Source organism: Alternaria conjuncta, assembly GCF_024043145.1.
Source record: "Alternaria conjuncta strain BMP 0040 chromosome Unknown scaffold_18, whole genome shotgun sequence".
In the NCBI taxonomy this organism is placed as follows: Eukaryota; Fungi; Ascomycota; class Dothideomycetes; order Pleosporales; family Pleosporaceae; genus Alternaria; species Alternaria conjuncta.
This window is the reverse complement of record NW_026250107.1, coordinates 200,065-221,292: the sequence shown is the minus strand read 5'-3', so window position 1 is coordinate 221,292 and position 21,228 is coordinate 200,065. Positions and strand designations below refer to the sequence as shown.

Below are 21,228 nucleotides of genomic sequence, written 5' to 3'. Positions count from 1 at the left end.
GAATTGCTGCAGTGTGTGCAAATGATGTAAGTGGTGTAGTAGATGGTACCTGTAAACGACAAAGAAGGTGATGATGCCAAGATTGACTGGCCTTGGTGGGGCTCAACAGCGTCACGCGTCGCGGCGCGTTCTTCAGCACCAAGCCCGCCTTCCACACCTCACGCAGCTGTGTACACATTGCGATATCTCAGCTAATACTCTCTGGTCTTGCGATACGCTACCTCCGGAGACGCAACACATAGTTGGTCCGCTAGTCTTCCGCCGGCTTCCAAGGTTCTTGCGGACGCGACGCTCCAAATCACGCAAAATGCTATGCACACGCCGTAGCAGTCTGCATGGCGCGCCTAACACGGAACTTCGAGAGATTACGCGACTCTTGAAACGACAAAGTCGCAGTCGTATGCCACACGATGCCATATGTTATATTTCAGACAGGCTGGTCTGTCGACAGCAGCAGCCCCACACGTCAAACGCGTAACGTCCTACAACATCTGACCCGATTATATTGCGCACCAGCTACCCTACTGGGTCAGAGATCTTCTTGTCATTCATGGTAATGATTCATTATGCTACTGTCCTAATGTAAACACCATAGCGTAACAGGCCCACGAATAACCTCCGGCAAACCTCGAGATATCCAAATCCCCACCGTCTCGATGCGCGACACCCAACCGAAGTCGCTACTCAAACTGGCGTATGCGATCGATATCCTTTCCGCGATACAGTCACCTTCATGCAAATCCGCGCGATACTGCCTTGGTTACGGGCCAACGGAATGAACAACACTATGGCTGGGCCGATCCAAGATGCACATCAACATCTAGGCCAAAGGATAGAGACTAGTCAATACCCATATTAGGCACTGTACTTTTGGATCACAGCGTGCCTGATATGCACGAAATACCCAGGGTGTCTGGACATAGATATTTCACCCAAGTGGTGTAGGGATGTAGTGGAAAAGGCCGACTACACAAGCTTGAATCAAACACCACTATGCGCATCCGTCCAAAATCACCACATAACTCAGCCAACGCCACCCTAGTACTCCGGCCATTGCTACTGCATCTCGGCTTCTTTGAGGATATGCAGACAGTTTAACGCTCATCCGAAAGGAGATCAACAATACTCATCTACGATCCTCCATCGTATGTGTTTAGAACGTGAACAAAGCCAGAGGCCACATGAGGTAAACAGCGGGTAAAACCGTGAAGCAATGATTGAGTAAATAGTTGGTACCCTTTGTGGGCTTGATGTCTGCACGCAGCCTCACGTTGGCATTTGTTGGTTTGTTCCTTTGTTACTCATCATTGACCCCAACGGCAGAAGACATGCACAAAGCAGGTACAGCGCAACATGTGCCGAAGGCTCATGTTTGATTCCATAGATATGGGAAACTGTATAGAAGCTGATGGAGATTCAAGATGCGAACTCTCAATAGCTAGATGCACCCTACAAAGCCACTTCTGGACTACACTATAGCTTCAGAAGTCTTAAAACACCTTACACGTCATCATGACGAAAGGACCACCATACAAAACCGGGCAACCTTACTTTAAGAGGACTTTCGAGAAATGGTGTCGGACTCACCGACCAGGATGGTCAAGGGGTAAGCCTTCCAAGATGGGCATGCTGAGATGGTAGCTTACTCTATTAGATGATGTTAGATTGACTGCTCAGACCTTGTGGCATGGAGACATGGTCATTCAAAACTATTTCCTTCGAAGAGTCGGGAAGAGGTTTGAGTATCCTATGCAGCAACAACATCAGGTGCCAGCCGCACCATGGACCCAAAATGATGTAAACTTAGCAAGAGCAACTAGGCAGCTACCTGGTGCTGCGCCTCCTGTCATTGCAGCTCCTGTCATTGCAGCTCCTGTCATTGCAGCTCCTGTCATTGCAGCTCCTGTCATTGCAGCTCCTCTGGCAGCTCCTCTGGCAGCTCATCCGGCAGCTCATCCGGCAGCTCCTCCAGTTCAACCCTACCCTTGCAGCTTTTGGCCCAACAGGCCGTGGCACGCAGATCCAGAAGACGCTTCTATCGGTCCGGAAATTACGATCGAGGCCATCAAGGATGACGTGTTTGAGGAGAGCCCTAGAGCAGACTGGATGGCTACAAAGCCATTCTTTTGGCCAATCCAAGATGAGCAAAACTGGGAGAACAAGAGATTTCTCGGCGCTGGGGCCTCTGGCTGTGCGGGATTGTGGTGTCAAAGTGATGCCCAAGGTAACATATCAAGGGTATGTGACTTCAGGCATAGGATCATTACTCGGGTTTGAGAGAGCGTGCTGACAAAGAACAGCGGATGGTTATCAAGGAAGCGAGGCCTGACAAGATCCAATGGCGTGACCTTTGCTTTTGGCGAGATCAGTTGCCGTGCGAGATCCACATGCACCAGCTAGTCGACAACGGCCGCGTGGTATCTGATAGCGACGATGAGCCCGCTGGTTCTGATCATGAAACTCTGGTCAGACATCATGGTTACCGCTTGATGATGACCCAGCGGCGTTATCGCATCTTCTTCGACTACTACGAAGGCGGCAATCTTTGGCAGGCTTTAGAAAAGCACTGCAGCAGAATGAAGAACACATTCTATACCCAAGGCGAGGAGCCAGGGCTTGATCATGACTGGGATGAGGAGTTCGGTTGCTACCGTGACTCAAAAGCGGTGCCCGGCGAGGCGGGATTGTGTGTGAAGATACCCGAAGGCCTTATCTGGAGAATTGCTAGCTCGCTTGTTCAAGCGTGTCAGATCCTGCATTTCGGCCAGGTAAGTATTGGACGTGTGCAGAACACCACACCTGAGTGGAAACCGATCAAACACTGCGATATAAGACTTGACAACATCTTCATCAAGCCAGCGGATGAGGAGAACGAGGTCTGTGATCAATCTCCGCAGGATACGTTGGAGATCGTGTGCGCTAACCGGCCCAGTACCCAATATTCGTCTTGGCAGACTTCGGCCTCTCGTTTACGGACATGGGTGCTCCTGGAACTGACAACCCATATGAGTATGTCAGGGAAATGACAGACGAACGATTTGCGCCTGTGAGTAACAAGGCTACAATCCGTATGTTTTTACAAAGTTAATTAGATGCAGGAACACCAGTTTGTAGTCAACGACGCAGCAGAAAGCGCTGGGGTAGTACCCCTAGACGAAAAGACAGATGTATGGCAGATGTACGTACACCACCATAGAATACCCGTTCGAATTTTACTAACTACAACCCTAGTGGTGCAGTACTTTACTCATTACTCAGTAATGGTTTCTTCCCCCCTCTCGGCCAAGGGCCATATCGCTTTGTCGAGAAAATTGACGCAACTGTACCTTTCGCCCTCGAACATGGCGAACTGAGAACCATCGTCGACCCAGAGGATGACCCATGGAATGACATGCGTTTCTTTCCTACTTTCAAACGTTACAGCGAGGATCTGAAGCGGTTGGCGTTCGAGTGTCTGGCATGGCATTCGAGTGAACGACCGACGTTATTGGAGATGGGAAATAGGATCGATGATTTCCTTACGACGCACCCGAATGTTGCGAATGATCGGAATATGGAATCGCTAGAGGTCGTTCGAGATTTGGAATTCGCGATTGGGCAACCTATGAATTAGACCCGGCTTTAGTCTTGGCAGATCGATGCGCGACTTTGAAATCTGTACGCGCCCATAGCTATGGCAACGGCTTCACAATATCCACTAACCTATCCGTAGATACGTGCTTGTATCCATGTCTTTGTCCTTCCGCATTAGCCATCTCCCGGCGTCGGCATAAGTGCCGCAACAAGAAGTTTGCATCTCTTTGTTCGGCCGTTGTAGTCCTGAACGCACCTTGCCGATATAGCCTTTTGGGAAACAAATCGAATGACAAGTTGTTTTAGCACATCCACCAATGCCACGGAAGTCACCACCCTATAAATCCGGTCTGCCCTACTTCAAACGCGACTGCGAAGCCTACTTCCCCACCAATGCCTTGACCGTCACATGGAGCCGCGCCGAGCAAAACAACACGGTCAACACATTATGGTATGGTAGTCGAATTATCCGCGATTACTACAACGCGCGGATCGGGCGACGAGAATTATTTGGTCTACCAACACCAAACCCTATACCAGATAACCCGTTCAATGCGAGCGACGTCACGTTTGCGCGCGCAAATAAGAGTATGCCGCCGTATCGTGATGGATCAGGAGGAACGGAGCCGGCGTGGGTGAATGCTCCAGCGGGTTTCGGCGCGCTTGCGATGACTGTGCCACCGCCCGCTGTGGTCGTTGCTGGCCCTGTTACAGTGCCTGTTCATACCGTTACAGTAGCGCCACCACGGCCGGTAAATCGATATCCCTTCGACTTCTGGCCACCTAAGCCGTGGGATGCGGAGCCAGATGATGCGACCTTAGGCATGACCATTAAAGCCATCAAGTCTAAAGAAGAGCCCGAGAACGGTGAAAAGTGGATGGATGATACCCATGATCCATATAGCGACGGAAGAAGGTGGATAGGCGGGAAGTTTCTAGGTGCAGGCACTTTTGGATGTGCAGGTTTGTGGTGCGCAGTCGACGACCACAACATCGTGACGGCCAGAATGGTCGTTAAAGAAGTCCGCCCACACAACTGGAAATGGCGGGATCCAGCGTATTGGAGAGATTATCTTCCGCGTGAAATTCGCATACATGAGCGTATTGACGCGAATCGACCCGCCGCTGGCGCTGATACCTCAGGCTATGATAACTTGTTGAGGCATTTAGGGTACAGATTGATGATGCAGCAGCGCCGCTTCAAACTGTACCTGGACTTCTGTGAAGGTGGCGATTTATTCCAGGGATTGAAAGAGCACTTTGACCGATGGAAAAGAGGACAAGCGACGGATAAAATTGAGCGACTCAAAGTCGTACCAGAGAGCTTGGTCTGGCATGTACTGTCGCAGCTTGTTGATGCATGCCTGGTCCTCCAAACGGGATCGAAAGATCCCGCGACAGCGGAGTCGGCTTGGCCACCAATCACGCATCTCGATATCTCGTTGAGCAACATCTTCCTGGAGCCAGCGGCTGACGATGCTTATCCAAACTGTGTCTTGAGCGACTTTGGTATGGCAATGTATGATCTGGAGCAGAGTGATCCCGCAGTGAGACCCTCAGACAACCCTCAGGAGTACGTGCTCGGCCACACCAGTTTCAAGTACCCTCCCGTAAGTCAAATCTGTTCGGTATCGAGACACCCAGAATAACTCGTGCTAATCGCATCAGGAGCAACAACTTGCACGAGGCACTCCGCCTGACTTGACACCTTTGAATGAGAAGTCAGATGTTTGGAGTATCGGAGCCGCAGTCTGGTATATGATTGCGAATCGCTCGGTCGCTGGTCCGCAGCGCGAACTGCATTACTCGGAGGATATGCCGCAAAACGTGAACATTGGCGAAGCGGATCATGGGCGACTAGACGAGCCCGGGGCGAAACCGTTTGAAGGTTTGGGCTTTCCGGCACTGAGCAAATACTCGGAAGAGCTGAGGTCGTTGGTTGCGCGCTGCATGAACTGGGAGCAAGAGCATCGGCCAGATCTAGCAACATTGAGGGCCAAGATCAATGCGTATCTGGCAAGCCACCCGAAAGTAAGGGATAGCAGGGACTTTGGACCGCTGAGAATGTCGAACCTCGAACAAGGGCTGGGAATTGGAGATACATTTGCAAGAAAGAGGAGGAAACCGATCGCAGGAAAGCAACCCCGTAAAAAGCAAAAGGGAGACGAAGAGGACAGTGAAGAGTAGCTCGAAGTCGTTGAATGCGAGTTTCGCTCTAAATGACTCGGTCGTCCAGCGGGACTAGGCTGTCTTTCGCAGGCAAACTTGGAGTGTTTTCGATAGCACTTTGTCCATCTTCCCTTTGCCTGCGCTTTCCAGCCCCCCGTCCGGCCTGTTATCGTTGCTGAATTCTGGTTTTGCATGCATGTTCGAATCGACCTCCGGCTGACTGTACACGAGTGCCTGCAACGAGCGTTTCTTCAGGTCCAAGCTCGCCTCTGTTCCCGTCTTCGTCCTTGCTTGAGTGTTCGTCTTCGCCGTGGTCCGAGAATGCTTGTGCGATCGACCTCAGCAGGCTGCTTACAGCCCAAAGGCATCACGCAGCTGCTGGTGTGTGGGATTTGTAGGTTATGGGGCTCGGATTGGTAGGCCGTGGCCTGTCAGACGGTTGGGATAGATTCTCGGATCGTGTTCTTTAACGTTGCCGCTTCCATGCTGCCACGCGGTGATATCATCTGCTTTAAAAGTAGCTGTCATGGCCTTAACACGCCCTTACCATCGTGAGTCTGTTCTCGCGTGAAGTAGGTGATCAGCTGTAGCTACACATAGCTTTCGAGATCGTCAAATAATCCGAGTCTATTGCTGGAATAGAGACAACGCGGACACGGATCTAAATCGCTACGAAGGCCACGGGCCATTGAGGGGAGAATTGGAACGCGTTGTGTGCTAGGTGTGGGCCGTACTTGAAATGAAGATAGTTGGGCATGGTAGTCGACCTCGGAATGTGACATCAGGGAAAGACGCGGTGGAACGTGCACGCTTATCTTATCCGACAGCGGTGGTGGAGTACGACCAAGCCACTAGGTACGAATACCGCAACAAACAAACACCTCTGCATCATTCAAGGGCATTGACGGAAAATGCGAAACGGGTGTCATGCAGTGATCCTTTTCCTCAGCCACTACCGGCATCGATTTTTGACAATACTTAGGTAATCTCACTCCTCATCCTACCCTTCACTTTGTCATTGCACAACTGATCTCTTACTTCGTTGACCATCGCTTTACCTCACAACTTGAAGCTGTTCTGCACCAGCTTCTCACTCAAGGCCCACAGTCGATCGGCCAACTTAGGATCAGTCGCGTATGGCATCGCATCACACATCTGACAGTCAGACAGCATGATACCCTTTGATTCTGATACGTTGTCAGTATTGACTTGTGCCGACTGAACCTTTACTTACCATCTAAAGCTGGGTCTAGCGCCGCAACCAGTACCGTTGCGGCACCTTGATCAAGGTTCTTCCAGAACGGACTTACACTTCGAATCGCAGCCTCGCCATCCGCGTCCAGGTTTCGACTGAGACCAGTCCAGATTGCTAAACTCATTAGCGATTCTGAAACCACGCACTCAAAAGGCTTGCGCGGCGGGGTACTCACATCCGGGATGCACAGCATAACTTCTCACACCCTTTCCTCTGTATTTCTCGTTCAAACCCACTGAGAACAGCATGTTCGCCGTCTTCGCCTGTCCATAGGCCAGCCACCCGTTGTATCCATCATCTGCGCCCTTCGCAAACTTCGGAGGAAGTTGCACGTGCCTCTCTTCTTCGGGTATCTCGTCGTTGCTCTTCTCCCAGTTGTAATCAGAGAATCGAACAGGGCTCAACCGATGACCAGCAGAAGTGAGGTTGATGACGCGGGTGGCACCTTCATCTGAGGAGGAAGCAGAGGCCAGAAGCTGAGGCATGAGCAGGTTGGTCAAGAGGAAGTGGCCAATGTGGTTGGCGCCAAATTGACCTTCGAGGCCTTCTTTGGTGGTTTGACGCGCCGTTGTCATGACACCAGCATTGTTGATGATCAGATCCAGGCGGCTCGTCAATTGCGACACTTCTTTTGCAGCAGTTTTAACAGATTCTTGAGACATCAAGTCAAGGAGGACTACTTTGACTGTGACGTCTGAATAGGCATCCTGGATGCTCCTCACGACCTCTTCCAGTTTGGACTTGGTGCGTGAGGCGAAGATGAGGAGCGCTGGATTTTGGGAGGCAATCGAGAGGGCTATAGACGAGCCGATGCTTTCAGGGGATACACCCGTGATGAGCACTTTTTTAGGTCAACATCAGCTTTCAACAGCGTGAGCACATGGACGTCCTACCATTCTTGCCATGAATCTGCTCGGCGAAAGCTTTCGCGACTTCGCGACCACCCGTCTTCTCATCCCATTCAGAATGAGTTAGAGTCGACATTGTAGCTCTTGATATGCTCGAGGAGTAACAGCCTGAGCCTTAGAATCTTATCAAGGGGAGTGCATAAGTATCGCTCTCGCTATCCCTGGGACTGAGCTTGTTTACCACAGCAACTTCCATCCGGAAGCATCGAGACTGCATGCGAAGTTCCGCCCATGTCCACAGCATCTGTGTCGCCTTCGGGACAGCATGCGCTGGAAATGGACAAGTGCAGTTGGGGTGAAAGTTGCGGGGTACAAGCTGAAGGCGGGGAAGGTTAGCGCCATGTGGGGCAGCTACAACGTATACTTCGCGTTCCCAATGACCTCGCATCACGCGTCAACATCCTTTAACCGGCAGATACGGCGATCCACATCGCAATGATACGACTCCACCCCACGGAGGGGACATGCCGGGAGAGGCGTCCAGCACCTGCAGGCTCTCAGCGCCACGACTCGCGCTTGCACACTCGGTCGTCGGCTCCATCTCGCCTGGTTGAAGTTACTGAGAAGAATGGGTACATGGCCATATCATCGGTAGATGCAGGGTTGCCGAGCCCCACGCTCACAAGCAATTACCTGGTCGATGCGTCTGGATACCTGGGACCTCTTCTCGCATCGAATCGCGTTGTGTTACCTTATTCCGCCCAGTCGTGAAGCTTGATTGAAGTCGCGCATGCCACTCCGTGCGAGAATAGACGAGACCAAACTCCCCAAGATGTCTTCTTTAGAGACCAACGACAACGGCCCAGTCACTAATGGCGCAAAGCCACAGACGGGCATCAAAGTCATCATTATCGGCGCAGGTACGTCCTTAGCAGTCCGTGCCACAGCCCCGTTCTAACACACATCACCAGGTTTCGGCGGCCTCACAGCAGCCATAGAATGCATCCGCCACGGGCACACACCCGTCATTTACGAATCCTTCCCTTCGCTCAAGATCCTCGGCGACATAATAACCTTCGGTCCCAATGCTGGGCGCATCTTCGCACGTTGGAGTGATGGACGCGTCGCGCGCGACATGCGCAAGATTTCGATCGATCTCACCGAATACGGCTTCAACATTCACAAATGGGATACTGGCGAGATTGTTATAAACCAGAAGACGCCGCCACGCGACGAGAAGGCGCCGAACTTCAACGGGCATCGCGGTGAACTACACGAGATTGTGTTCAACTATGCCAAGGAAATTGGCGTGGAGATTAACTTGGGACAACGAGTGGAGAAATACTGGGAGGGTGATAAGGAGGCGGGCATCGTGCTAGAAGATGGCACGCGCGTTGCTGGCGACCTCGTGGTTGCGAGTGACGGTGTTCGGAGTAAGGCGAGAACACTGGTCTTGGGATACGAAGACAAGCCAAAGAGCAGTGGATACGCCGTATGGCGAGCTTGGTTCACCAACAAGGACATGATCGCAGACCCGGAGACAAAGCAGTTCTGCGAGAACGGCGATACCTTTAATGGATGGATCGGTGAGCCTTCTTCCACCCCACCATTGAGACTAATCGCATGCTAACAACTTCGTAGGCCCAGACGTACATTTCCTCTTCAGCACCATCAAGAACGGCACCGACTGCTGCTGGGTGCTCACCCACCGTGACGACCACGACATCGACGAATCCTGGTCCTTCCCCGGCTACCTCAAAGACGTCAAGACTGTGTTGGACGGCTGGGATCCAATGTGCTGGAAGATCGTTTCCAAGACACCGGAAGAGAAACTCGTTGATTGGAAACTTGTATACCGGGACCCGTTGCCCAACTGGGTTTCGGGCTATGGCTCCGCGCCAGGTCACGGCCGGATATGCTTGCTAGGCGACGCAGCACATCCCTTCCTTCCAACAAGTGCGCAAGGTGCAACGCAAGCACTTGAAGATGGTGTTACACTCGCCGTGTTGCTACGAAAAGCTGGAAAGGATAACGTACGAGGCGCGTTACGAGCATACCAGGATATACGCTACGATCGTGTCAAGGCTGTGCAGAAAACGGGCGAGACAACGAGAGACATGTGGCACAAGACAGATTGGGAGAAGGTGAAGAAGGACCCCACTCTGATCCAGTTCCCGAGAGAGGATTGGGTGTTCCAACATGATGCTGAGAAGCACGCTGAGGAACTGGGGGATGAGGCGATTAAGAAAGCTAGCGCTGTTGCTGCGTAGTCCAGTCAAGCGGAAGTACCACAAGGATACGCTCAACGCAATTTTAGAGTTTATTGAACTGCTTCATGATGTGCGTGTGGCAAACGGTATCAGTCTTGCATGATGTCTCCGAAAAAGTGCACAGCTCAGAGGCACGTAAGTCACGTTCAGCCTTCCGTCAGTTCGGTAATAACACCGAGACACATCATCAGTGACGGCGAAGCAGAAGTACTGCGTAGTAGAAGGAGCCAGAAAACCGATTGATTCCAAGAGCAAAGCCTAACTGTATGTCCGAGCCAGAGGCGTCAAGCGGCGCCTCCTTCCACAAAAGGATACACTCGTTGCAGCAAGTCATAGCTCAGCCACTCTTCTCCGCACCGACAACCTCGTGATGCACAACTTCATCCTTGTCGCTATCGCGCCTCTCGATCTTGTCGTCTCCACCAGCTGCAACACGGCCAGTACAGACATACTTCCTAAACTTGCGCGCCGGAAGCCTAGCCTCAAACATCTCATCAATCTCTTCGAGAGTGCGGTTCTTGATCTCGGGCAGGTAGAAGTACACCCATGCTGCTGTGATGAAGCAAGATGGTCCCCAGATCCAACCTACATACGGCGTTAGTATGGAGTTCAAGTATAGAGAAGTAAAGGTGGAAGTCTTACCATATTCGGGGCCCCAGTTAAGGGAGTCAGGGTTGATGAAGTATGGTGCAGTGAAGGTGGTGAGCCAAGCACCTGCGAAAGCGACGGCCGATGCGATACCAAACGTGTATGAGCGTAGACGCTGCGATGGGATTTCTCCACCAGAGAGCCAGGCGTAAGCCGCGATCATACCGTTGTAACCGATGATGTAAATCACCGAGAGACCGACAATAGCCTTGGACAGGTCAGTAAGAAGCTCGCATATTCCACGAAAGAAAGATAAACTCACCTTTCCAGTGCTAGTCGTGCCAGGGTTGACGTGGTAGACAGCCGCGATGATAAGCTGCGTAACACCACAGATAGAAAGACCGGTCATGAGGAAAACGCGGCGGCGACCAATCTTCGAGATAACACTGCTGTTGATCATGACTACGACGACACCGACTGCGGTCAAGATGCAGGAGTTCATGAAGGGGCTACCAACATTCGCCATCTTGCTTAATGTTAGCCTGGCATACTCTAGAGAACGGGAGCGATGCACTGACCTGGAAGAAGTACGTTCCATACGCAATCACGAACATGGCACCCGAAGCAGCCTGAGTCGATACCGCAGCAATAGCCAACAGCGTGCGCCTACGATCAACAGGATCTTTCCAGATGTCCAGGAAGTTCGCGCTCGACTTGACAGCCTTTTCAGCATCAATCGCCGCTTGGATCTCTGCTACTTCGCCGGGAACGCTTTCAGGATGAGGACGCATCCACAGGAGCGCCTTCTCGGCTTGCGCTGGCTTCTCGACTAGAATCAGCCAGCGTGGCGATTCGGGAATGAAGAACAGGCCAATCGACATGAGAACCGGGACGATGAAGATCATGCCAAGTGGGATGATATACGAGTTCCGACCGTTCATGTCGTGTGTTGCGTTGTCGATCACAGTGCCAATGAGAGTGCCAACTGAAGTCCAGATCTGGAAAACGGATATCATGAGACCGCGGTATCGAGCTGGCGCTGATTCCTACTCGTCTGTCAGTAATGTACCGGACGAATGAAGGGGAATACGAACCTGGATATAAAGCTGCGAAAAGGTCATATACCACCCATTTGCAATCCCAATCAAAAGACGTCCAGAGTACAGCCCCGCAATGTTGGTCGTAGTCATCATGACAATGTTTGCAACGCAGCAAAGCGCACTGGCCATCCAAAGGCATTGGCGCCTCCCCAGCTTCTTCGCGAAGACACCGGCGAACATTGAGCTGATGAAAGCACCGAGTGTCATCAAGGATGAGATGAGTTGCTGACGCTCGGGGGAGATATTGTAGCCTATGGGCGTCATGGGATCAGGATGGCCAAAGACTTCGAGAAAGCCGCGCATGGCTTGTAGACCGCCGATAGCACCAAAGTCGATGCCGTACTGGAACGGCGACATAGAAACGAGGGTACATGCCGCGAGGCATTTCCAATTGGAAAGCAGACTGCTTGTTAGATCGGGCATTTTGGTGGTTTCTCTCTCCAAAGGTGGTGATGAAGAAATTCAAGATGGTGCGGCGAGGTTTTGCTCGATGTTGCGAAGTAGGGTTAGCTTCAAGAAGCGATAAACTTTCAACTAGAGAGGCTGGCACCAGCGATCCTTCTGCCTCATAACAGGGCATCCCTTTCATCCAGACTGGCATGCAGATCTTTGTGAATGTGGTCCCACCTGCATTCTTGTCCCAATATATGCCGATAGTGCCTGGAAATGCTTAGCTTGCCCCTACCCCGGAATCCACAGGCAGTCTAAAGTGTGGAGTGCGGAGGTGGCGGTGTACCATGTACGATATCTCAGGTATTAATGCTGGTACTTCCCGTTTCCGCGTGGCGTACGAGACCAATCATCACGATGCCCGGTAGCTATTCAGAAAGGGTGACAAAACGCCCGGCAGTTTCTGCCGTTCTAGTGCTTGTCTTGCTACCCGCCATCTGTTTGGAATAGCACATGGCCAGGCTGTCGCTTCGAAACTTTATCAAGGCCGCCACGACGACCTCCCTAGAAAGATGCGACCCCAGAAAACCAACATCGCATTTACAATCAGGGAAACCCAGGGGAGTTCACAGGCTGTACGGTACTACCGTGCGGTCGGAGCGATAACGCCGTGTGACATTGGCCATGATTGTGAAGTACAGTAAAGATCTGCATGTACTAACTTTCACAGCTGTGCATAGCGAGTCAATAAACTTCATGTCCTCCACTTCGGAATCGGGAAGTGGAGAGACTCGTGCCCGCCTGAAGGATCAAAGTGTTCAAAGCAAGTGTTGCGATCCGCTGATGTGGACAGAAAATGAAGTTGATGGTTGAGAGGCGGGGAAGTCGACTGCGAAGGTGGTGGGGCACTTTCCAGATAGAACCTTGCAACTCTACAGGTATGCCGCTTACGTAGTATTAAATCTGAAGCAGCAAACAGTGTCTAAGACAACGAATTTTCCAGGCTAGACTCAGGAGTCTCTCAGACTACCCTCCTTGACCATGTCCACAACGTTCATGAAGTTATCGTACATGTAGCTACGCCGCTTCTGCCCTTGCTCATTTTCGAAGACCAACTTCCATTTATCCTCCTCATCAAAACCGTCCCAATTCACTTTTACCCAATCGTGGCAGGATGCATCAGAGTCACAGTGGTTGTTGTTGACATCTTCATGCAGTTCTGCATTGTCGTACTCCAAAACATCATCATCAAGATACCTGCCTACTATCATAGTCCTCTCATGAAAGTAGAAGTTCTCGGTCTCGTAGTAGCTTACGGCCGAATTGGCGCAAGCCCTGAAGAAAGCGCGAAGGGTATTTGGGTAATGGAAGTTCGTGTTCTTGAGGACAATGCGACGGATCGTGGAGGAGTGTACGTTGATGATACTCGCGAGTGTAGGTGCAGTAGTGCTCGTAACGAGTCCGTTGATATGGAGCGAACGTAGGCGGAATGGAGGACTGCCGCCCAGTAGCTGGAACAGAGGAGCCCAACTCTCATTGCGGATCTGATACTTACCGATACCCTGATCGCCAACAGACAAAGCCAATGCTTGGAGATTTGCATTGGTATTGATAAGCTTGACGAGGGCTGACATGTATGCATCAGTCTTCAAGGTGGCCATGTCGAGTTCCAGTTTCAATGACGTTAAGCCGCGTAAAGCAGGTGAAATAGCCTCGAAGAGCGACTTTGGAGTTCCCAGTAGCCAAGTCTGCCACTTCAACCCGAACCCTACAACCCTGAACTCTTCAAGCTGCTGTGGCGCACATCGTATGGTGTCCACCAGAGCATGCATGACCCTGTATATGGGAAGCGCATGCATGATATGGGTGTGTTTTGGTGAATAGGCTATCGAGAATTCGGGACGGAACCCCATAACACCCATTGCCAAAGGATTGGATGTTGAAATCACGGGGTAGCACAATTTGTCAGCCATCCCTTTCAGCGGGGGAGGTGCGCGAAGCGTGATACTCTTCAGATTCGGTAGACGCCGAAAGATAGCACTGAACAAGTTTCGCACGTCAGATTCGCTGAGCGTGGTTCCAATGCAAGGCGATTTCGCTGTGTCCATGCTTTGACCGTATCGCAAGCTCGTCGGTGACCGACATTCCAACTTAAAGTATATCTCGAGTGCGCGAATACGGGTTGCAAATCGTAAATGAGACAGGGCCTCGAGACGTTCGACGCTCGTGATAGTGAGTTGACATCTTCGGCTGGAAAACTTCGCTTCGGTCTTAAGGTAGGGTGGTTAGCGACTCATTAACGAGCACCTTGGAGTGAGATAGAGCACAAGCTAGGGAAAGATCGAGCTTTGGGTAAGGGGAGAAGGTACTTACAAGAGCATGATCGATGGCCTGTAATATAGTCCGACTGCCGAGCGCTTGTAGTATGCTCAGAGATTTCTTGTCGAGATTCTCAGCGATCATGCCGATGAGCTCGGTGGGTAGGTCTTCCAGACTTCTCCCAACTGGCGGTGATCTGTAGTCCGACATGAACACATCAATGTCTGTGTGATCCATGATAGCCCTGTCCTCGGGCGTATCGCTGTCCTCGTCCATGTTGGATGGTGATATGTGGCTGGAGGTGCTCGGGGTGAAAATAAAATGTTGCAGATTTTATGTGTGGGTTCGAGATGAATGGCGGTACGAGTGATGCGAGCGGTGGCTACCATGGTCCTGGCTGAGGATAGGAAGGGCTATCTGTGGCACCACCCCATTCAACAAGGGAGCTGAACAGGCGCCCTGCAGCCTACATTCGTGTTGAAACAGGTGTTAGCAAGATCGTAATGCAACGTAGGCATCCTGGGTTGTTTCCTTCTATCTTTTTTGTAGACGGGTGTCCAATTTTCCCTATGGGTGGGTGGCATAGAGTGGTACTGCTTCCCTGGTCCACAAAGGAGGAGACCCTTTCGGTCGCTACGTCCGATGTTTGGCTGACCATACTACAGTCGGGATTTCGAGGGCGTTGTGTTCGTCATGGCTTTCTACGCGGATGTTCGCGCGCATCGTGTACGGCGCAGTCGAGTTGAAAGAGGAGAGCATAGGGTGCTAGGGGATCATGGCGCTCCTAGTGCTCGAGTCGTGATAGAAAGTGCAATAGTAGGTACTAGACAAAGTACATTGCGATGAAGGGCATCGTGATTTTGGTGTCGACATGTTCAGAGACGTCGATGATGCCCAGGTGCATTCCGGCGCTACTGCGTAGCTAAGCATCGCGTCGCGTCGCGTCCGGGGTTCGGCACAACACCTGCCGCAAGCTCCTTGCCTGCCGCCTCACGTGCGCATCCGGCACCATGCCCACAGATGCTGGCCCATCCTTCCGTGTACAGTATCAGTGCGAGAGACTTGCATGTCTTCGGGTGTGAAATGCCCACGAGGCTGCAAACTTTACCCGGCTGTCTGTGCCCCACCCCCGCGATGTGGGGTTAGGCGTTGCGCGCATGCAACCCTCCGAGGATGGCTACTGTCAATGCTGCTGGCGGCGATGCCTGTCGCTAAGGTTATTGTTAGCTCTCTTTACTAAAAACTAGTACACTACTTAAAGTAACTATTAGTTATATTACTACTACTACTTAGCTAAAATAAAGTATAAGTAGCTAAAATTTTTACTTATAAATTTTTACTTATATAAACTACTATAAATATAGTAGCTATAGTATATTAAAATTAGCTTTTTTATATAAACTTAAACTAACTTAAGTAAAATTTACTTTATAATAGCTATATAATAGTATAAATTATATAAGCTAAAGCTAAGCTTTAATATACTTACTATAATAATATAGTTTACTAGTACTACTATATAAGCTAAAAACTTAATTTTAAGTAATTTAATAGAACTTAAATAAAATACTTTTATACTACTAGCTTTACTTTTAATTACTTTATATAACTTATAGTATAGTATAAATAAGGTAGTTTATAATAGCCTCTATAATAGCTTCTAGAATAATAACCTTAAGAGAACTTATAGAGCAGCGCGTTTAAGAGAAAAGTAATTAATTAATAATAAAGAGGCTTAATTAAGCTTTAGTATATAAGGCAATATAACTAGTAATAAGATTAGCTTTAGACTTACTAACGCTAGAAGAACTTATAAAAGAGGTATAAGATGTTAGAAACGTAGTTAGAGCTTATTTAGTGTGCTAGTATAGCTTTAGTATTAGATTTAAGCTACTATTTACGTCTTTAATAAGTCTTTAAATCTTTAATTTATTATAAGTAGTAAAATAAGAATAGAGAGTATATATATAGTAGAAGCATAATTTTACTTACTAAAAAATTTAGTATTTTATTACTTTGCAATCTATAGCTTTATTAGTTATAAGCTATTAAGAATATATAATTATATTATAATTCTCTCTACTATAGGTAGACATTAGTATTTATAAAATAGTTGCCTTACTACTCTAAATTTTAAAAGCTTTAACTATACTAGAGGTAGCAGCGCTAAGAACTTAAGCCTTAGCCTACTTAACGCCTGCACCTCTAAACGTAAGATTTTAACCTTTTTAAAAATACGTTTTTTTGTGTACTAGTAATAGACCTTACTTTTTTTAGACTAGTTTACACTATAGAATTAGTTTACTAATAAATTATATAACTTATTTATATAAACTTAGTTATATACTATTTACTAGTACTATTATTTATACTAAAAAATACTTAAAAAGCGTTATAAGTATAAAAGTAAAATAAAAAGATAATTATATTTATTTAAAAAATAAAATTTTATAAAAAAGCTTATAAGTAAGTTAAAAGTAATAAAAAGAAACTATTAGAGGCTTATAAGTAGATTTAATTAATAACCTTAGCTCTAGCTTTGCTTAAAATTAATTAGCAAGCTCTAATTTATGTGTTTGTTTATTGGTCGCTTTATAACAGGTGCGTCGTGCAAGCTGCAATGCATCCCTGGGTCTCAACTGTTGCTTGGAGCAGTCTTCTTCTGAGGTGCATTCCCAGTGAACACGATCAATACAGCGGAAAACATGGCGATAGAGCAAATGTTTGAGGCGTTGCCTCTACACTATTTGCAGCATGGCATCTCCAAGTTTGGTGCTGGCAATATCGCCTTGGCAGTCTTCTTGACCGCACTTTTAGGTGTACTTGCAGATTATGCTTGGATGCTGTACATGAGATCGAAGATGGTAAGAGCGACACACTATATCCGATGATGGTACTAACGTTGAGTAGCCCCCAGGGCCCTTCCCATACCCCATCGTTGGCAACACGTTCCAGCTGCCTGACAACAAGCCCTGGATTTTCTTCGAGGAGCTATCCATGAAATACAACACGCCGCTGATAACGTATTGGATCGGACGTAACCCAACCGTTTGGATCAACGATGCATGGACCGCAAATGAACTACTCGACAAAAGAGCTGGCATATACTGCTCGCGCCCGCGCATGCTTGTCTTTGCCGAACTCGGATCTGGCCAAAACAACCTCGTGAACCTGATCACTACTACGCAGGCGCAGCGGGAGCGGTTTCGGATGCTACGCAAGGTGACGCACCAGGGCGTTGGCATCCAGCAGGTGAAGAAGTACCGCGACTTCCAAAATGATGAGAGCAAAGTCGTCGCCCTCGATCTCCTGAGCACCCCCGAAAATTACGTCGCGCACTTTGAACGCTACGCGACCAGTGTGGTCTCTATCATCGGCTTTGGCAGACGCGTTGCGAGCCACGAAGATCCAATCATCACCGAGGTCATCGCATTGATGCATCGAGCAGCTGATCTGAACGTACCGGGCAAGACATTCCCTATGCTAATGGAGACCTTTCCGATTCTTGCTCGCGCACCTACGGAATATGCCCCATGGAAGCACGGCATGGGATCGAAGAAGAAGTCATCCCGCGGCCATGACTTCTTTTATTCGCTCGCCAGAGAAGCAAACGAGAAGCCAGGACACGAAGACTGCTATTCAAAGATGTTGTTTCGCGAGCAGGAGAAATACGGTCTCAATCACAAGGAGATTTCGGCATTAACTGGTAACCTGTTCGGTGCGGGGTCCGACACATCAAGTAGTACGCTCATCACCGCTGTTCTCGCCATGCGAGCGTTCCCAGAAACTATGCAGGCCGCGTGGGAAGAGCTAGATCGCGTTGTCGGAGAGGACCGTAGTCCTTCGTTCGAGGACGATGCAAACCTACCTTACATGCGAGCATTTGTAAAGGAAGTGTTCCGATGGCGATCAGTAGCCATTATCGGTGGACAACCACACGCTCCAGTTCAAGACGATTACTACAACGGTTATCTGATCCCGCAATCCGCATGGGTACAGGGCAACGTCTGGGCGATACACCATAACGAGCGTGACTTTCCTGAACCCGACCGTTTCAACCCGAACCGCTTCTTGAAGGACCATCCTGATTCGCGACCTTTCCCCGGCGAAAGAGGGTACATGACATTTGGTTGGGGCCGTCGAGTGTGCTCAGGTCAGGCGCTTGCGGAGCAGGGCACATGGCTGACGGTAGCGCGATTGGTCTGGGGCTTCAGGATCGAGCCAGCACTAGATGAGAATGGGAAGCCCATTTCGGTCGACATATTTGATTACACGTAAGTGTCTACTGGAAAGCGATCAGTATGTGAGATACTGACATCTGCAAGTAACGGTTTGAACATGCGACCGCAGCCGTTCAAAGTGAGCATAAAGCCTCGGAGTGAAAGGATACGTCAAGCTATCGTACGAGAGGGCGAACAGGCATTGGCAGACCTTGCGCAATACGAGGGTGAGACGAAGTATCGCATGAGTACATTCTACAAGAAGTAGATCTTGCCATGAGAAAGTAGTAGCCGGGACGGATTTGACGGTAGTGAGTGGTGGGCTGACGCATAGTCTTGGTCAGCCAAGGCGAATGTCCATCCAACTCTTTTTAACCGGTGATGCCTCCAATAAGGTTGATGTGGTCCCAGTACCAATTCTTTCCCAATGCGAGCCCCGACACTGAACTACCAGGACATGATGCTCTCTATCGTGTCCATGACGAAAATACCAGGGCAAGTGCAGTACATAAGACTCCAAGAGAAAGCTGGGAAGATCGTGAGCTGTAGGTTCAACATCAATGAACGTTGATGCCAGTCCGATGCGGGAGATTTTCGGGTCAGGCTCAAGATAGTATGAACGAGATCTCTGCGATTGCGGCAGTGGGAGCGGCATTATACGAGTAACGTGAGCACTGATATGGATGTATATAGTCGGTGCCTGTGTGATGGAGTCGTATAGTGTTTGGTAAGTTTTCCAGTCAACAATTTTCCCGTCGTTGAGCTCCGGCTTCACTGCGCATGAAATTTCAGTCTTGTCTCGGGACAATCTGGCGTTGTCCAACATCTTCAACCCCCTGGCCCATCGTACAGTGCCTTCCCATCCGGTCCACGACCAGCTAGGAAATTCGACTCGTCGTCTAGCTGGGCTTTCCACATCCCAGCTCAAGTTGCTGACGAATCTTCGGTGCGATATGTTAAGCGGTGTTTTGTCCGACCCAAAAAGATCGTTGTCACAGTACGGCAGTCCCCAAAGGTGTCTGAGACCATTTGAGTGTCCCAGAGACGCGAAGATCCCAAGCATTGCATTCAGTACATCGCTTTCATATGTGAGCGAGCGCCTTGTGAACGCTTCGATCCGGCCGAGGACTGTCATAGCATAGCCCTTGACAGATGGGAAGAGGCCTGGGTCTTGTTCTTCGAAAAAGTATCCAGTTTTTCCCCCACCACGACGCCAGAACATATGTTCGGGGGCTATCCAGCCTTCCATCCGAAATCTTTTTTGACATTCGAAATAAAGTTGAGTGTCGGTGAAGACAAGACGTCTAGTCGGAAGCAAGCCTTCTTGATATGTCCAGCCTCTCGTACTCCATGCCGTGTTCTCTAGGGTATCGTTACAAAACATGGGCGTGGAATCTAGTTTTCGCTGCCCAATGTAGAGAGGGTGGTTCACTTTACGTTGCCGGCTAACACCTGGCAGTCCGTAAGCCCCATCATATCCCGCCGCTGCGATGATTGTGAAGACAGACCCTGCATAGACCTTGTCCATTTGTTTGAGCTGTCGATGAAAGTCTTCTGAAGATTTCTCCAAGCAATATCTATCGACCCAAAGGTAGTCGTACCCAAGCATCAGCGTGACTTTGATGGCATCCTCGATAGTTCGAGGTAAGTTGCACGATAAGACGTCCGGCTCCAACGACTCAGCGCCCGCTTGCTGGCCAGGATGTTGTGCGTCCGGCTTGCCCCACACATAGCTCAATGTCACATACGACCCAGCTGGTGGCAGTTTTCCAACTAAGCGGTTTCTGCAGTCGATGACCTTCAGATTGTGTACGTTGGTATCGTACTTTGACTCGGTCAAAAACTGAAATTTGTAACATCCATGACCCTTTACGCATGACGCGATCCACTCGCGGGCTTCTGTGTAATCATCGATCAGAGGTGTAATTGCTCGCAGATTCTGACTGATGGGTCCATCCGGATCGAAGATGATGGAACTGCGGATACCGAACAAATCGAAGAGACTGTACTCCTTGCGTCGTTCAATACAAAGTATGGGTGCTTCGATCTTTTCGAGAAGAGGTGTTACTGCGACGTGAGATTGCACTGCGTTAAGGTTGCACACCCCGCCTTCTGGCACCTGACCCATGCTGCCGGATAGGAATCTGCAGAGACTACAAGTTTCTGGCTTCAATCGAGTTATTGTCAAGATGGTTCGGACCGGTACCCCAGGGTTGAATCGAAGTGCATCGTCCAGATCGAAAGCTGCGCACTGCGAACAGAGGTTGTTAGGCGGTTCGACCACCATCGGGCTTTGAGGAAGAGGAGATAATGTCATGGTCCGACAGGTCTTCTGGAATCGCAGTCGATCCGCATGAGCTGATCTTGATTTGATGTAAATCTGAGTGTGGAATTGCGCAGAGGTGGAAGTAGAACAACTGCGCCCCATGCCTGCAGGACGCCCGCAACATTCGGTAGCCAGTGACACAATTAGCTCAGCAGCGCGACATGGGGAAA

The 21,228-nt window shown here is 49.7% G+C and overlaps 8 protein-coding genes across 8 annotated transcripts; 4 read left to right on the top strand and 4 right to left on the bottom strand.

Moving 5' to 3' along the window:
* Nucleotides 1-2,576: 2,576 nt before the first annotated feature.
* Nucleotides 2,577-3,613, top strand: J4E85_009653 (uncharacterized protein; the record flags this gene model as incomplete). Its single annotated transcript, XM_051473873.1, has 4 exons — nucleotides 2,577-2,876; nucleotides 2,933-3,046; nucleotides 3,099-3,178; nucleotides 3,232-3,613. The coding sequence occupies 4 exons, from the start codon at nucleotides 2,577-2,579 to the stop codon at nucleotides 3,611-3,613; spliced, it is 876 nt and encodes a 291-aa protein (XP_051322277.1).
* Nucleotides 3,614-3,890: 277 nt separating this feature from the next.
* Nucleotides 3,891-5,760, top strand: J4E85_009652 (uncharacterized protein; the record flags this gene model as incomplete). Its single annotated transcript, XM_051473872.1, has 2 exons — nucleotides 3,891-5,183; nucleotides 5,242-5,760. 2 exons carry the CDS (start codon nucleotides 3,891-3,893, stop codon nucleotides 5,758-5,760), a joined length of 1,812 nt encoding a protein of 603 aa, XP_051322276.1.
* A 1,041-nt stretch (nucleotides 5,761-6,801) lies between these two features.
* On the bottom strand, nucleotides 6,802-7,981 carry J4E85_009651 (uncharacterized protein; the record flags this gene model as incomplete). The annotated part of the gene is made up of 4 exons (XM_051473871.1): nucleotides 6,802-6,929; nucleotides 6,977-7,111; nucleotides 7,173-7,838; nucleotides 7,891-7,981. The coding sequence occupies 4 exons, from the start codon at nucleotides 7,979-7,981 to the stop codon at nucleotides 6,802-6,804; spliced, it is 1,020 nt and encodes a 339-aa protein (XP_051322275.1).
* Nucleotides 7,982-8,635: 654 nt separating this feature from the next.
* Nucleotides 8,636-10,115, top strand: J4E85_009650 (uncharacterized protein; the record flags this gene model as incomplete). The annotated part of the gene is made up of 3 exons (XM_051473870.1): nucleotides 8,636-8,765; nucleotides 8,817-9,431; nucleotides 9,487-10,115. 3 exons carry the CDS (start codon nucleotides 8,636-8,638, stop codon nucleotides 10,113-10,115), a joined length of 1,374 nt encoding a protein of 457 aa, XP_051322274.1.
* Nucleotides 10,116-10,452: 337 nt separating this feature from the next.
* Nucleotides 10,453-12,226, bottom strand: J4E85_009649 (uncharacterized protein; the record flags this gene model as incomplete). The annotated part of the gene is made up of 5 exons (XM_051473869.1): nucleotides 10,453-10,700; nucleotides 10,758-10,971; nucleotides 11,026-11,229; nucleotides 11,282-11,749; nucleotides 11,798-12,226. 5 exons carry the CDS (start codon nucleotides 12,224-12,226, stop codon nucleotides 10,453-10,455), a joined length of 1,563 nt encoding a protein of 520 aa, XP_051322273.1.
* Nucleotides 12,227-13,203: 977 nt separating this feature from the next.
* J4E85_009648 (uncharacterized protein) lies at nucleotides 13,204-14,788 on the bottom strand (the record flags this gene model as incomplete). The annotated part of the gene is made up of 2 exons (XM_051473868.1): nucleotides 13,204-13,986; nucleotides 14,567-14,788. 2 exons carry the CDS (start codon nucleotides 14,786-14,788, stop codon nucleotides 13,204-13,206), a joined length of 1,005 nt encoding a protein of 334 aa, XP_051322272.1.
* Nucleotides 14,789-17,232: 2,444 nt separating this feature from the next.
* Nucleotides 17,233-19,000, top strand: J4E85_009647 (uncharacterized protein; the record flags this gene model as incomplete). Its single annotated transcript, XM_051473867.1, has 3 exons — nucleotides 17,233-17,376; nucleotides 17,423-18,786; nucleotides 18,838-19,000. 3 exons carry the CDS (start codon nucleotides 17,233-17,235, stop codon nucleotides 18,998-19,000), a joined length of 1,671 nt encoding a protein of 556 aa, XP_051322271.1.
* Nucleotides 19,001-20,204: 1,204 nt separating this feature from the next.
* On the bottom strand, nucleotides 20,205-20,860 carry J4E85_009646 (uncharacterized protein; the record flags this gene model as incomplete). The annotated part of the gene is made up of 2 exons (XM_051473866.1): nucleotides 20,205-20,217; nucleotides 20,241-20,860. The coding sequence occupies 2 exons, from the start codon at nucleotides 20,858-20,860 to the stop codon at nucleotides 20,205-20,207; spliced, it is 633 nt and encodes a 210-aa protein (XP_051322270.1).
* Between the last annotated feature and the right edge of the window lie 368 nt (nucleotides 20,861-21,228).